The 16,219-nt window shown below is 38.1% G+C and overlaps 1 protein-coding gene across 7 annotated transcripts in view; it reads left to right on the top strand.

The window, feature by feature from the left end:
- Window positions 1-16,219, top strand: part of SPATS2 (spermatogenesis associated serine rich 2) — a 108,425-nt gene that overhangs the window by 77,546 nt on the left and 14,660 nt on the right. For all 7 annotated transcript variants that reach the window (XM_028532479.2, XM_028532480.2, XM_036019078.1 and 4 more), the window contains 2 exons: window positions 3,819-3,954; window positions 13,359-13,417. In XM_028532479.2, the coding sequence (XP_028388280.1) occupies window positions 3,819-3,954; window positions 13,359-13,417 (195 nt within the window). The remainder of the gene's footprint in view (window positions 1-3,818; window positions 3,955-13,358; window positions 13,418-16,219) is intronic.

Raw genomic sequence — 16,219 nt, 5'->3', positions numbered from 1 at the left:
TGTAGTGGTTCACTCCACTAAACAAATGAAACATAGAAATGTGAAAGACACTTGTGACCTGTGATTCTTGATTGATTTATTCCACATGAGCTAAAATTAATTAGTGAAGCTCTACTTTCTCATCTTTCTAACATAAACCTCAGCTTAGTTCAGAAAAGCAAGTCTGACAATATTCAAACTAAAGGCATAAGACTTGAAAGCTTTTAGTTAGATTTTTAAAGAAATCAAGTTGATATGAAGAATTTAAATAAAAAATTAAAAATCTATATCTGGATACAGTATAAATTTCCAAGATCTGTGATTCCAGCTATTAATTGTATATCTAACTTTTGACATTAGTGACATTGCAATGTCTACATGGTGAATTATATTCTAAAACCTATTCAAATAGGGTTTTATTAGTTTATTTTTTAACTATATTTCATTTCATTTTGGGTAGCTTCTTTTTTTAAGTATATTTTATTGATTATGCTATTGCAATTGTCCCATTTTTTTCCTCTACTTTATCCCCCTCTGCTCTGTACCCACCCTCCCACCAGCATACCTCCCCCTTAGTTCATGTCCATGGGTCATACATGTAAGTTCTTTGGCTTCCAAATTTCCTATACTATTCTTACCCTTCTTACTCTCCCCCTGTGTATTTTGTGCCTACCAGTTATGCTTTTTATTCCTTATACCTTTTCCTCCATTCTCTCTCCACCCCCTCCCTGCTGATAACCCTCCATATGATCTCCATTTCTGTGATTCTGTTCCTGTTCCAGTTGTTGCTTAGTTTTATTTTTTCATTTTTTTTAGGTTCAGTTGTTGATAGTTGTGAGTTTGTCGTCATTTTACTGTTCATAGTATTGATCTCCTTCTTTTTCTTAGATAACTCCCTTTAACATTTCATATAATAAGGGATTGGTGATGATAAACTCCTTTAACTTGACCTTATCTGGGAAGCACTTTTATCTGCCCTTCCATTCTAAATGATAGTTTTGCTGGATAGAGTAATCTTAGATGTAGGTCCTTGCCTTTTATGACTTTAAATACTTCTTTCCAGCCCCTTCCTGCCTGCAAGGTTTCTTTTGAGAAATCAGCTAATAGTATTATGTGAACTCCTTTGCAGGTAACTGTCTTCTTTTGTCTTACAGCTTTTTAAGATTCTCTCCTTATCTTTAACTTAGGGTAATATAATTATGATGTGCCTTGGTGTGTGCTTCCTTGGGTCCAGCTTCTTTGGGACTCTGAGTTTCCTGGACTTGCATGTCTATTTCCTTGTCCAGGTTGGGGAAGTTCTCCTTCATTATTTTTTCAAATAAGTTTCAATTGCTTGCTCTTCCTCTTCTCCTTCTGGCACCTCTATGATTTGGATGCTGGAATATTTAAAGTTGTCCTGGAGGTTCCTAAGCCTTTCCTCATTTTTTTGAATTCTTGTTTCTTCATTCTGTTCTGGTTGAATGTTTATTTCTTCCTCTTGTTCCAAATTGTTGATTGGAGTCCCTGTTTCCTTCCCTTCGCTGTTGGTTCCCTGTATGTTTTCCTTTATTTCATTTTGTTTAGCCTTCACTTCTTCCTTTATTTTGTGTCCGTATTCACCCATTTCTGTGAGCATCCTGATTACCAGTGTTTTGAACTCTGTGTCTGAGAGATTGGCTGTCTCTTCATTGCTTAGTTCTTTCCCTGGAGTTTTGATCTTTTCTTTCATTTGGACCATATTTCTTTGTCCTGGTGTACCTATTACAACATAAGGAGCAGAGCTTCAGGTGTTCGCCAGAGTGGGGAAATCCACTTTGCTGCATTGTGGCACTGTATTTGGGAGCGGGGTCGGAGAGGGAACAATGCCACTTGCTGGCTCTCGGCCTGCTTTCAGTCACTTCCCTCACTTCCCGCAAGTGAATTGTGCCCTTTCAGGTGCTGATCCCTGGGTGGGTAGGCTTGTGTATGTTCTAGGATACCGTGGGCCACCCCCAACAGACTGTCCTGTGAGATGGAGAATTTCTCCCACTGCCGCAACCCCCACAGGTTTTTTCAGCCAGAGGTTATGAGGCTTTCTTTCCCAGTGCTGGAACCCTGCGTTGCATGGTCTGTCTTGCTTCCCAGTTGTTCCCACTTATCCACATGCAAATGTGGGACCACCTGGTCTGCCAGCGGCCACCTTGCTGTGGATCTTCTCTACCTGGCTGCCCATATTCGCCCCTCCTACCGGTCTGGATGAGTGTTTCTTCTTTAACTCCTTGGTTGTTGGATTTCCATACAGTTCGAGTTTATGGATTTCTGATTGTTTTTTGTTTTTAAATTTGTTGTTATCCTTCTTTTGGTTGTGTGAGGAAGGGAAGTATATCTACCTATGTCTCCATGTAATCATTTGGGATCGTTTCTAAATATACTGTCTTCAAATTCATTAATCTTTTCCTTAGCAGTTTCTAACCTGTTAATTCTACCTAGTATATTTTTCATCTTAGACATTGGGGGGGTTTTTTTTGTTTTTTTTTTTTTTGCATTTCTAGAGGTTCAGTTTGGGTCTTTAAAATATCTTCCATGTCTCTCTTTAACATGCTTATGTTTTCCTCTACCTTCTTGAACATACAGTATCTGATTATATTAGCTATTTTGGTGTTCTATCTACTTGATTCTGCATCTCTGTCATTTCTATATCAGTTTCTGTTCATTGACTTTTCATTATGGGTTATATTTCTCTACCTCTTATATGTCTAGTAATTTTTTATCAGATGTCAGACATAAGTTTTAGTCCTTAGATAAGGACTAAAAAAAACACATAAGTTTTGCTTTGTTGATTGCTAGACATTTTTGTATTTCCAAAAATATTCTTGTGATTTGTTCTGGGATTGTTATTTGGAAACAGTTGGAGACTTGCTTTTAAGCTTTGTTGAGTGGTACTAGAGCACCCTTTATTATAGAGCTAATTTTGACTCATTAGTGAGCATTTCTAAGTGCTGTACCTAGTGCCCCACACTGGCTGTTGTGAACATGAATTATTTCTGGCCTGGCTCTGGCGGGGTGGCTCAGTTGGTTGGAGTGTTGTCCCATACAACATGGGGTTGCAGGTTCAATTCCCAGTCAGAGCACATGCCTGGGTTGCAGGTTCAGTCCCTGGTTGGGGTAAATACAGAAGGGGGCCGTTCAATCTCTCTCTGTCTCTGTCTCCTTTTCTTTCTTCTTCTCTCTCTAAAATAACAGACATGTTCTTAGGTAAGGACTGAAAAAACAAAACAAAACAACTGTTCCTGGTATTGTTTCTCCTGTTCTTTCCAGTGGTTCTTTTCCTTGTCTCGAGTAGTTTCCTCACACTCGTGCATTCGGAATCCACTGTAGATCTTTGTACGACTCTCTCATCTTCCTGTAGTTCTCTCCTCTCTAGTACTCTGCCTTGAGAATTCTAACCATGGCCCCCTTGAATTCTCAATGCCAACCTCTCAATTCAGGGAGGTTTCCTGGCTCAGTTTAGGAGCTCTCCTCTTTGTACCACAGCCTGGAAACTCTTGGGGCAATCATAGACCTCATTTCTTTTTGTTTCTGTTTTCTCAGGGAAAAAGTACTGCCTGTCACCCACTGTCTGAAAACCATTGTTTCGAATACTGTGTGTGTGTGTTTGGTTGTATAAGACAGGAGGGTGAATTAAATTCCTATTACTCCATCTTGGCCAGGTACTTATTATATTTTTAAATCTATGAAAACACTAGTTTTTTGTTGAAGAAGGTGGCCCTGTAGGAAACATTCATAGTCCACACATTTGTTACTTGACATGCTTAGGTGTTCAGATCTGTCTTTCAAGTTACCTGTGCTTTGTAAGACTAATCTTTGGGAATTTTCCCAAGGTTCCAATATTGAGAAATCTGTGAAAGACCTCCAGCGCTGCACAGTGTCTCTTGCACGATATCGAGTTATAGTGAAAGAAGAGATGGATGTTTCCATTAAGAAAATGAAACAAGCTTTTGCTGAGTTGCAGAGCTGGTAAGTTGCATTTGACATCAGTAGCACAAAAACGATAATTTATAAAGATGGGCAGCCGTTCACCAAGATCTTGAATTCCTGACTGCTAACTACTCTGCGTAGTGGGGGAGTTAAAATTCCTATGGTAGACTGAGCTTTCTGCTTTGTTCCACCACTTTTGGCCAGAGTGTGGGAAGGAGTGGGACAGAGAACTCCTGATGCTCTAGAAATGGGCCTGAGGTTAATATTGTTCGGAAAGGGACAAATAATCACAGAGTGGATCACACATTCTCTCTTTAGGGATCTATAATCAATGACAGGATTTTTTGAATAAAATTATAACGTAGAAAAGATCTGTCTTTGTTTTTCTACCTTCTTTCATCCTTCCTAGTGCGCCCCACCCTAGTGGTCTCTTTGTGCTTTATTACCAGTTGTTGTTTTAATTTTGTGTTTTTCAAACTGTGACCAAAAGATATTCATATCTTAAAATATATTAATAAATATTCTGTAGAGGAACTATGGTTTGGTAGTTAAAGAGATTTTAAAATACCTTTAACAGAAATTTTACTACTGGACTTTTAGTGCCTTTAAAATGTTAATGTGCATTGTGAATCTACAAGAGGGAGCTGAGCTACACGATGTTCCTCAGATGTACCCGATTATAGAATCTTTCGTGGGGGAGAAATATATTCTAATGTTTTTCTAAAATACCAAAGCTGTTTTGATTATTAGATACTAGATGTTAATTGATGTTTAAACCTAACTCCTTTCTGGAATGCATTTGCATTTTTATAAGGGGCTTTTTTGAAACTAGAAAAGACTTAAGGAGCAAAATAAGTAAAATGATGGGAAGAAAAGCAGCTAGGTTGATGTTTTGGGGATAGAGGACTTGTCTGCTCTGCTTATTTATAAAACTTGCCTGGATCTCTGAAAAATGGGAGAAGTATTCATGAATAGAGAGAACCTATACCACCTTTCCTCCCAACCACCTGTTTTCTTGCCTGTCATGTTCTCTTAGGTCACATTCAACTGTGTCTGTTCACAAACTTAGTCTGGTTACTTTATGCTACAGCAGACAAGAGGAGTATGGGTAGCCTCAGGCCTCCTGTTCTCTGGACTTGAAGAGGAGTGAATTAACAAAGATGCAGAATAAAGCCTCCAAAAAGTTACTGACCCCTATGTGTTTCATTTGCAGATTGTAGAATGGTCAATTAAACCATTATAACCAAAAAGTAGTTTTAGGATAGATAGTTCATGTACTAGTCTACCCATGCTTTGTCCTGAATCCCAAGTTTCCGCTTTCAGGTTTTACTCGTATAGCTAAAACCTTACTGTCATATATTTAGTATTTTTTAAAGATTTTATTTATTTATTTATTTTTTAGAGAGGGGAAGGGAGGGAGAAAGAGAGAGAGAAATATCATTGTGTGGTTGCCTATCATGTGGCCCCCACTGGGGACCTGGCCCGCAACCCAGGCATGTGCCTTGACTAGGAATCAAACTGGTGACCCTTTGGTTTGCATCACGTGCTCAATCCACTGAGCTGTGCCAACCAGGGCTCTTAGTATTTTTTTAACAAGCATTTTTACTCTAGTCACATTACTCAGTATCTCAAAAACTTAACATTCACACTTCCTCTTTCACTTTCCTGGCCTAATATGCTATCCTGTATCCTTGAACTTAACCTAAATTCAACTAATTCTTCCAAACTTACCTTAAATTAAGTTCTAATTTGTGGAAATTTTTCTGGGTAACTGATTTCTTCTTCTCTCTGCACCTCTGTGAGGAAGCATTATGCCCTTTGCCCTGGATCATGATCATATCAGATATGGTTGGCTCATTGGAAAAGAATAAAGTGCTAAAAGTAGGTCATCACAACGTTGCCTTGATAAGCCTCTGGTCTCCAGTGATTGTTTAGCTTACTGGTTACTTAGCCACAGGATCTGATTCCATTCAGAACCAGCCTAGAGCAGGAAACACAGTTCCGGGAGAGAGATTTGTGAGTTCCTGTTGACTTGGAACCTAGCCAGGGGGAGCCTCCTTCAATAAATGACAAATGCAGTGGTTTCCTGCCTGGGAACTGTGTATTTAGGATTGATTAGCAGACGTAGCAACCAGGTCAATTTAACTTGAGGAAAGAGATTACCTGCCCTTTCCTGCTGGTATAAAACCCTTCTGTATGGCTGATTGGGTTTTTAAACTACCTTATTTCAGTGCCCCATGTAGTTGTTAGTTCAAGACATAATTGGCAGGTGAACTAATTCTATTTGGCACCAAACCAGAGCTTGGAGTTACTGTCACTTAGGAAGCATTTTTTGTGTTGGTTGTAGCCAGAAGAACAGGGCACTAGGGGAATTACACTGATTACTGCTTTCACTTCGAGGCCAAATGAAAACTGACATATACCTATGGGAGGGTAAAATCAGAAGCTTTCTAGTATATAACACTTAAAAACCTGTTCATATTGATGATTCAGTAATAATCATCTCTGGACCTAAGCTTACTTTCTTACTAATAAAATTTGTCTGACATCATGGAGCTATTAGTTGACTTCGGTGTAAGGCTATTAAGGAACAGGGCATGGAGTGGAACATGAAGCCAGAACACAGACTCTGCTCTGGGTGGTTGTCATGTGTTGGTGAAAAATACACACAGGACACACACTCAGCCTGCCTTTTAAATAAAAATCCCTACTTTATTGAAAGTCAAAAGGTACTTAGAAAAGGAGAAAATGGGTAGGAGAAAAGGGCTGTCAAGAAAATAGAGATTTATAGTGCATAAAGTCAATCCATGTAAGTCTGTACTTAAGATTTTGAAAATTTTTCTAGTTGATTTCTCATTGACTTTAGAAAAGTTACTTTTATTTGAGGTTCTCTTTTCTTCCTATATTAAGCTACCAGTAACCTTACCAAAGACTTTCAGATCTTTACATTTAAAGTTTATACAGAGGTGCTGGAATCATTTTATGAGACAGAGCACTTTCAAAAATGTCAAAAAAAAGCATAGAAATAAAGGAATGGGTTGATGTATTATTAAAAAATGTACATCTCATTCTATAGTTTTAAATTCTTCAATTCTTTTATGTATAGGATATTAACACCTTATTTCTACTAGTACTTAGCTCCATGAATTTCAGTGTTCTTTGATTGAATAATTTAACTGTTAAAAAATAAAATAAATAAATAAAATTTTAAGTTTTTAATCATATCTAGAAATAACTAGTGACATGAACATTAGTTTACATTTTGCCAAACATATTCAATCATATATCTATATATGTAGGAATTTTTCATTCTACTTTACTATCAAACGCCTTTTACCATTAAAAGGGATTTGAGTCCTGACTAATGTGGCTCAGTGGGTTGGGCATTGTTCTGCAAACCACAAGGTCACCCGTTCAGTTCCCAGTCAGGGCATGTGCCTAAGTTGTGGGCCAAGTCCCTGGTTGGGGGTGTGGGAGAGGCAACCGATTGATGTTTCTCTCCCTCCCTTACCCTCTCCCTAAAAATATGTAAAATCTTTAAAAAGGGGGTGGGGATTTGAGTCTTAGATTAAGTGATTTGCCTAACATGACATCTTAAGTTGCAGACTCAATATTCGAATCAGGATTTCTGACTTCCAGTAACCTTATGATCTTCCTCCCATCCATCCTTGATGGCTCACTTCCCCACTAAAGCTCGAGATTATTAGTACATGTCATATACGTTATTTCCCCCTCATCTTAAAGCTATGTAACAGAGAAACCCTGCTGTGGGAGAATTCAGGGACGAAGGAATTTAGTCATTATGAAACACAGTTGGATGAGGAGGACTGAGGTTTCAACTGAGCCTATGGAAGACTTTATTAGTGATTTTTTTAGTTCAGAAATAAGAGGGAATACTCCATCCAAATATTCATTCTTTAAAAATTTTTGTAATTCATAAGATTTTATATTACATTTCTTAAGTCACAACTTGGAGTGACTTGTGATTCAGATATTCTTCAGGTCAGATTTTAGTTGTGGGAAAGGTATGAAGATTAAGGGAAAGTTCTCTTGGAATGGAGTCAATTAGAAAAGATTTCTTGGAGGAAATGAATCATTATCAAGCTTTGAAAGAAGCATGGAATTTACATTGGCAGAAAGAATGGGAACAGAGTACTGCATTTAGGAAATACGATACAGGCAAAGGGATAGAAGGGACTTGTAGGGCCTGCAGTACAGCGCGAGTTGAGAGACGACATATACTAGAAAGCTGTGAGGGTAAAGGCAGAGACCAAGGCAGAATGTGAGCATTTGATGAAAGAATCTGAATTGTTTTTCTGTTTTTAAAAGTTTCATTATTCTCTTATTTTTGCTGTATTTCCCATAATTATTACAATAGTATTTTAAAAATAGAAATGAAAGTCATGCAACTCTACCACCTTAACACATAGTTTTCTCTGTTGCCTTGGGCCCCTTAGCTATCTGCACACATAATCTTAATAGTTGTAATCATACTGAGGCTGCAGTTTTGTAATGCATTCTTTTCACTTCAAGTTATCTTAGATTCACGTCTGTATAACTGCCTACACTGTGTTATTGTGTGTGTGCTTATTTAAGAATTTCTAGACAATGAATCTGGACTGTATAATGATTTATCGGAGTTATTATGGAGGCATTTTACTAAATAAATATTCTGAAACTGAGAAATCAAGATTAGTACAGACAATTAGAATAATTGCTGCTGCCATTTTTGAGCTATTAATATATACCAGAAGCTTTCCTGCACAATATCTCTGCTGTATATGTTATGATGTAACACTATCACTTGTAGTATTAAACCCATTTTATAGGTGAGAAAAAATGGGCACAGAAGAAAATATGTTGCCCAAAGTCACATTTGGTGTTAAGTGACACTTTTCTATTATACCATGCTTCCTTTCTCTGTGTCTTATCAGGTATCTGTTTGCCTGTATTTTCCAATTGCCCAAGAGAGAGGATTCAAAAAAATTGATCACAGTTTCAAATGAGGATGTCATCAGGCACTCATTATGTGGCTTAACTCTAACCAGTTTTTCTTACCAACTAGAAAGTTGAATAATAAACTCCTTGGTAATCTAGATTGCTGCTGTGTTTTTTTTTTTTCCTAAATGTATGGTAAAATGTTATTGAGTCCTATGGTCTCCAGTGTTACTTCAGAATTAAGATGCTTTTGACTACTGGAAAAGAACAGAAGGAAAGGTTATTCACTGAGGGCCTGTCCCACAAGAACAGCTTATGCTCACGCTCCAACTGCTTAAAAGCTACTGCCCCAGTTCTTCAGCTCTCTGTGATGACCCAACTACCTAACTGGTATTTTTTGTTTTTATTTTGAGCCCAGATGTATGTGCCATGCTCGAGTAAGGCCAGGCTGAGGAGGATGGGATTTTACAAAACACATGAAGTATCATTAATTCTCTGCTGATAAAAACTCCTGACAGTGTTCTTTTTTGGTTGTTGTATTATGTGAAGAGGGAAGTGTCTCCAGAGAAGTGAAGGTGTTTGCATTGGCTTTGCTTGGATCTCTGCTTTGGTGGCTAATGGAATCAGAATAAATAGGGTTTAGGTTTTCAGCAAATAAAATCAAGTGCAAATGTTTTCTAAGAACATTATTGAGTGGCTTAGAGTACTATCCTATGAAATCATTGGCTGTGGAATTGCCAGAATTGTGTTTCCATTATAACATTGTTTTCTAATGCAACAACCATAAACAAATGATAGTGAACAGTTCTTTGGTACTGAAAGCAGGGGCTAGAATCAGTAAGCTGCATGTTAAATATAATAATTAAAGGGTTTAGCTTTGAACAATAGATAATATATCATAGAGATATGAATGATAATAATACAGAAACACCTATTCTGAGCAGCTAAATTACACAAAAGCTTTAGAGTAATTTGAGCAAGTGGTGAAGGTGATAAAAAGTACTGGTAAGGAGGGAAGGAAATACAGAACATTCAGATATTTACCAGTACTTTTCCTTAGTAATGGTGAGTAATCATTTAAAGCCATCTTTCATGATGAAAGAAAAGATGTGGAAATTCTCTATACTCTATAAGGTCCAGGCTTAATAAGACCTAAGTCCTTTCTAAACAGAGTGCCAGCAATGTTTAGCTGAATCACAGCAGCAGTTTCAAAATCCAGAATATCAGATGCTTCTTATGGTATCTTTCTATTCAGGAAAGCCTTAAGGGAACAGTTGCAAGCTTAGTAGCCTCATGGATTGGAGTGAGCAGGGCAGCAGAAAGTGTGACGGTCTGAACGGCCCTGTCTGACACTCAGAGGGGAGCCATTGCTTGCATTTACTGCATCAAAAACCTGTCACCTCGAGGTACAGGTACTTTTGAATCTCTTGGCCACAGATCCACCCTGGGACCGCTGTTTAGCTTAGGTACAGGTGGGAAACTTTAGCTTAACTTTCTTCATTGTCAACTGTATTATAGTAAATTGTTGTTTTTAATTGTAAAAAATTTCTCTGCTATTTATTCTTTTTTTATTAAAAATTTTTTTATTGTTCAAATACAGTTGTCTCCATTTCCCCTCCCCCCAACTCCAGCCATCCCCACCTCCCAACCCTGATCCCACCCTCCCCCGTTGGTTTAATCCATGTGTGCTTTATAGATTTTCCTGAAAACCCTCCCTCCTCCCCCCATTATCCCCTCCCTGATATTTATTCTTGTGCTTAGCCTACTTTCCACTTTTGGACTCTTCCCACCTTTTCTATTTATTTTGTAGTGCACATAGTTCCCCAACTTTTTGTTATGAAAACTTTTAAGAAATAGAAATGTTGGTAGTACAATGATCAGTGTATTTTCTGAGTGTGTGTTTGTGTGTGTTTTGGTGGAACCATTTGGAAATTGGAGACATGACACGTCACCCTTAAATGCTTTAGTATGAATGACGTAAAAATATGGTTGTTCTTCTACACAACTATAATATTACATTCTGTGATGTATTTTTAATAAGAAAATTATTATATGTTTTGTATTGATCTCAGCCTATTAATAGTGGTGCCATCAGTTAGCAATGCCTGGGGGCACTGTGGCAGTCCCCCCATGAGCCAGTGTAGCTGGACTGGCCCTTGTGGTTCTTATGGTTACAAGATGCACCTAAGCAACAACATCCAGAAACTTCAAAAAAACAAGACTTATTATTCACAGAGTCTGGAGGGTAGGGGCACTCCCAGGGCCACACAGCAAGGTGCAGTGAGGGGAAAGAAAGGATGCCTGGGATTCTTCCTTTATTGGGTTAAAGTGTGGGTGCCTAGGGTTTTGCAGGTTCATTCTTTATTGGTGATGAATTCAAAACATAAGAGGGAAATTAAAGTGCAGAAGGGAAAGCAGGGTCATTCCAGTGGTCAGTTATCTAGGTCACCCAGGGCTTTCTAAGAGGGGGACTCCATGCGGGGGGTGGGGGAGCTTCTTGGCTTTTTATCTGGTTCTGTAGCTGGCAGTGTGTTTGTTAGAGATGGATGCCTTCAAAATGGACTCAGCAATCAAAAGCTTAATGTCAAACATGCCACATGTGTTTTAACATTTACTCATTTTTGTATTTTAAAGGCCTGTGAAAAATTTAATGGCAAAACTGCAAGTATTCATCAAGCCTTTCTCCAAGAAAATACCCTAACAGCTTTAACTGACCAGTAGGTTCCTCTGTCTAATGCATGGCCGACACCACAGGACCTCTCAGTATATGTCACCGATAGAAGGCAACCTGAAAACGAAAGGAAGCAGAGTGCTTATTGCTTTTCAGAGGGTTTTTTTTTATCATAAAAATGTAAACTAATTTTTCAATGGCGTGGTTGTATGGTTGTCCATGCACTACCCTAAGAATTTCTCATGATCTCTCGTGAATCAGTCAAGTAACAAAGTTTATTTAAATGGATGCTTTTTCTCAGGGCAAAAAAATGCCATCACAATATACTAGCTCATGATGCCCCCAAAAAGTCTGATTGTGACAGTGCAAAATTTATTTTTTCCTTGCTAAAAGTAGGGTCATGTGACAATCCACTTTTCATAATTAAGGTTGTTATAAATATTATTAACATAACTATACAAAGCTTACTTGTTTGCTGAAGCCTTGTAAATAGATAGTTTACAAGCTTTGTCAGAGATAAATTTGTCGTCTGCATCTTACAGTGATTCAGCAACAGAGGAGAAGTCCTGTCCAACTCCAGGCCCAGCAGCTCCTGTCTCAGCTGTGCTTTTGTTTTGCCTTTTAGCTATTACAAGTGCTGCTAGAGTTCTCGGAGCAAAATCTTGCCAAGGTTTGGGAAACGCATTCCTAACAAAATACTGCTGCCCCACAAAAGTTGTATCTTTTTTCAGTCTGGTGTTTTTGGATTAATATGCCAACCAAATTTGTCCCAAGTCCATTTATTAACATTATGCATAATGATTATCAAACCTATGTTCTCTGACACTTCACTATAAAGGATTTTACTCTGTGAGGAAATATCCCTGCCTTATACTTTTTTGTATATCTTACACTGTAGTCTCTGTATTAACTACTTTGTGCTAACGGAACTACAGGCTGAGCTAAACTGAGTAGTGTATGTGTGTGTGTATGATTGCTGAAACAAGAGTAGAATTTTTATTAACTCTGTAATTATATTCCCATTCAGAAGGAGAAATCAGAATGAATTCCAGACTTGAAAAAAAGTTGGAACATTTCATGGTTGCATAGATATTAAAATTTAGATTTTTTTGTCCACTAAGCAAAACTGAAAATGGTAAGGAAAAATTATTTGCATCCAGAGGTTGAATACTAGGGCAGCCTACAGTCTGGGCTCTTTTGTAAGGACGTGGAAAAGCTGTACATGCCGTGTGCATTTGCCGTGGAGAAGGTGCTGACTGTCAATTTAATGTTCTTTTTCTGTAAAAAGCCTGCCAGAAAACCTTGATCCTGTATTTCTGGATTACTAGTAAATGTTTACCCCAAACCAAAACAAATTGGACTACCCTTCATAGTGCCTGTAGACTTAGTGCAACTGCGGCAAAACGTTGTAGGTATACAAATTTTAGTTGTGGGTATTTCAGAACTCCAGCTGGAGTACTGCCTGGTAAATCCATCAGAAGCAAAGCTGTCGAACTTTATAGGCCAAAATATAAAATACAAAATATGTGAGTACATATGTGGGAATAGGTAATTTCCATAAGGACTTTTGCTTTAAGCAGTTTACCAAGAAATGTGTTTGCTAGCTTGCTACTGCCATCTACTGGTATACTGTAACATACAGAAATAAGAGAATGAGGCACATTTATTGGAATCCTTAAAATGTTCTTTACTGAGGGTAATAGAATTTCCTTGTGGTTACTTGGTAGTATGCTTTTAGTGAGCAGACTCCCTAAGTCTTTCTGCACTACTACAATGTGTTATTTCTCTGTTTCAAGTTTCTGATCAAACCTTTTTTTTTCTCACCCCTTCTTAGTTTAATGGATCGAGAAGTGGCATTGCTCGCTGAAATGGACAAAGTGAAAGCCGAAGCAAGTAAGACTTATCTTTAATTAAAGATCTTACCACTTAGTAGGTACTTGCCTCTCAACCCCTATAACAAAAGCTCGATGTAAATGTCACAACTAGAGTTTATATATTTAGTTAAACAATCTTGAGCAGTTATACTGCACTGGTGTATGATTTTTTTTTGGCAAACAGCTTTATAAGAGCCTGCTTTTTTTCGCCCTGACTGGCGTGGCTCAGTGGATTGAGCGCGGGCTGCGAGCCAAGGCATCGCGGGTTCGATTCCCAGTCAGGGCACATGCCTGGGTTGCAGGCCACGGCCCCCAGCAACCACACATTGATGTTTAGCTCTCTCAATCTCTTTCTCCCTCCCTTCCCTCTCTAAAAATAAATAAATAAATAAGATCTTTAAAAAAAAAAAGAGCCTGCTTTTAAAATATTTCCAAATTTTAACGTTTTGGGTGTAGAGTTCCATGTCTGAGAGACTGTCATGGTGTCTGCCACAACAGCATCAACTTAGGAAAATAAGGTCTCCCTGAGGCACCTTTGCTTGATTTATTTACGTATTTATTTATTTGTCCACTGATTAAAGAATTTTTTTGGCATAATCAGAAGAGACTTCACCAGGTTGCCTCAATTTAGTGTAAACATTCATGTCGTTCCCCGTCTCTCTCTGTTTCCTTGGTTTGTAGGACAGTTTGTACTCAGTGTTTGTTAGCATGGGCAGAGGAAAAGTCGGTGGGCTGAGGGTTCAAGATACCTTGATTCGGGTTCCTTGAAAGCTTACTGAAGTAGATTCTGGAGGAATAGAGTCTAACTTGAGTAATTTTTGAGGTTTTATATGGAAGAATAAATACCTGTTTTTGGTAATTTCTGTAAGCCTAGGTCTAAGATGTACACAGAGCTGTATGAAAAGAAGGAAATGTCAACTGCGACTTATGCAGTGGCATTAGTTTAGGGCTTTCTAGCAGCAGGTTTTACTTTCATGCACTGAATACCAGCTCTGTAATTAAGAAGGTTGTTTCTTTGAACCTGCTCTTAAACTGGTAAGAATGGAAATAGGTTGAGATGATGACTCACAATTAAATCATTTTGGCCTGTGGTCATGGACCAGAGGAGGCAACTTGGAAGCACTGAGCTGAATTCAGTTTTGATTCATTTTAACCTGAAAGGTTCAATGCATAGCAGAGATGTTACCTACTTGTTTTCAGAGGTAAGATTTCGTTTAAATTGAGGGGTATATCCTGAAATTTCTAAATGTGACGGTTTTAGTCCATTCATATACTTATGTGTTCTTTGTATTCTTTTTGAAGATGAAGGTTCGGATAACAAAAACCTGGTAAGAAGGCATAGTGCTTACTTTTAATGTATTTCAAATAGGGAGGCTAATATAATTAACCCCTATCACCCTGCTTCAACCAATTATCAGTTCATGGCCAATATTATTTTATCAAATTCAGAGCTACAGTTTTACTTAACTTCATCAATTTTATATCTATGTCTCCTTTCTCCCATGCTAAAAATCCTGGTTTGCAATGACACTAATATAATTACTCATTGACCAGTATTATCAAGGAGGTGCTGCTTTTTAAATATACATTATAGTTTTATTAATTTGTATGTTTAGAGTGTTTCACCATTCAGAGTTTTTTTTTCTTCATATATGATCTTTATATCAACTTTATAAAGTACTGAGGGTTTCTTTTTTTTTTTTCCATTTCATAAATGAAGAAAAAAGTGTGGCTTGTCTACAGTCATATGTAATTAGGTTCTCTGCGTTAATCTGATATATGTAGAAATCTTTACTCAACAAATTTTCTCCATCTGAGAATCCTAGAGTGCTGGAGCTGAGAAAAAGTGAATTTGATACAAATAGCAAGTAGGTTTTTATCTTGGGAGGCAGACCAATAGATCATTTGTGGCTCCTGGACCTTGGTGTTTATATGGGCACATTCCTGACTTACTGGGACAGGGTACCCTTACGGATTAACCTGACATGGGTATGGGCAACCCATGGGGGGCATATATGTGGCAATCAGGTTAAGAAAACTTACTAAAGAGGTTCAGCTTTCTGGAATACCTGATGTAGCTCTTTGAAAATTCTGGTTTTTATAAAATAAATTTGTCTAATTTCTCAGTAGTATAACAGTTAGGAATTGAGTTTGATTACATGCAACAGAGTGACTTAAATAAATAAGAGTTTATTTTTCTCTCATGAAATGAAAGGTCCAGAGGTACGTGATCCAGGGCTAAAGGGCATCTCCAAAATGACATGAGGGACCCAGGCTTCTCTCTCCTTCTCCAGCCATCCTTAGGGTGTGTTTATGGTCAGAGGCTCCAGTCAAGGAGGAGCAAAGTGTTACATGCTGGCTGAGGCTCCTTTAAAGAGCTTTCCTGTAGACCTCGCCCTGTGAGTTCTGCTTGGATCTCAACAGCCAAACTGTATTACATGACTGTCTTATTTGTAGCAAAGTCAGGAACTATAGATTTTCACCTAAGCAGGTTGGTGCCCCAAAACATGGAACTTCCAGTAGGACAAAGAGGAAAATGGATAAGCAGTCACTAACAGTCTTTGCTACAGTCTGTCCCCCAATATCCCTCTTTTTCCTAAAATGAGAATACACTCAGCTCCTCCTCAATGGCCTCACCTCCAAAGTCTCATCTAGTCAGTATATTCAGCTGAAAGTCCTGGACTTCTGGGGAATTTCATACCTTTGAACAGGTCTGGATAAGGCACACTGCAGTCTGGGACCCCATAAACTAAAAGAAAAGTTAAACATTCCCTCTTCCAATATTACACTGGTAGAGAAAGAAGAAATAATCATAGTAAAA

Source organism: Phyllostomus discolor, chromosome 2 (assembly GCF_004126475.2).
Source record: "Phyllostomus discolor isolate MPI-MPIP mPhyDis1 chromosome 2, mPhyDis1.pri.v3, whole genome shotgun sequence".
Classification (NCBI taxonomy): domain Eukaryota; kingdom Metazoa; phylum Chordata; class Mammalia; order Chiroptera; family Phyllostomidae; genus Phyllostomus; species Phyllostomus discolor.
The sequence above is the reverse complement of the archived record's forward strand: the minus strand, read 5'-3'. Positions and strand labels throughout refer to the sequence as shown.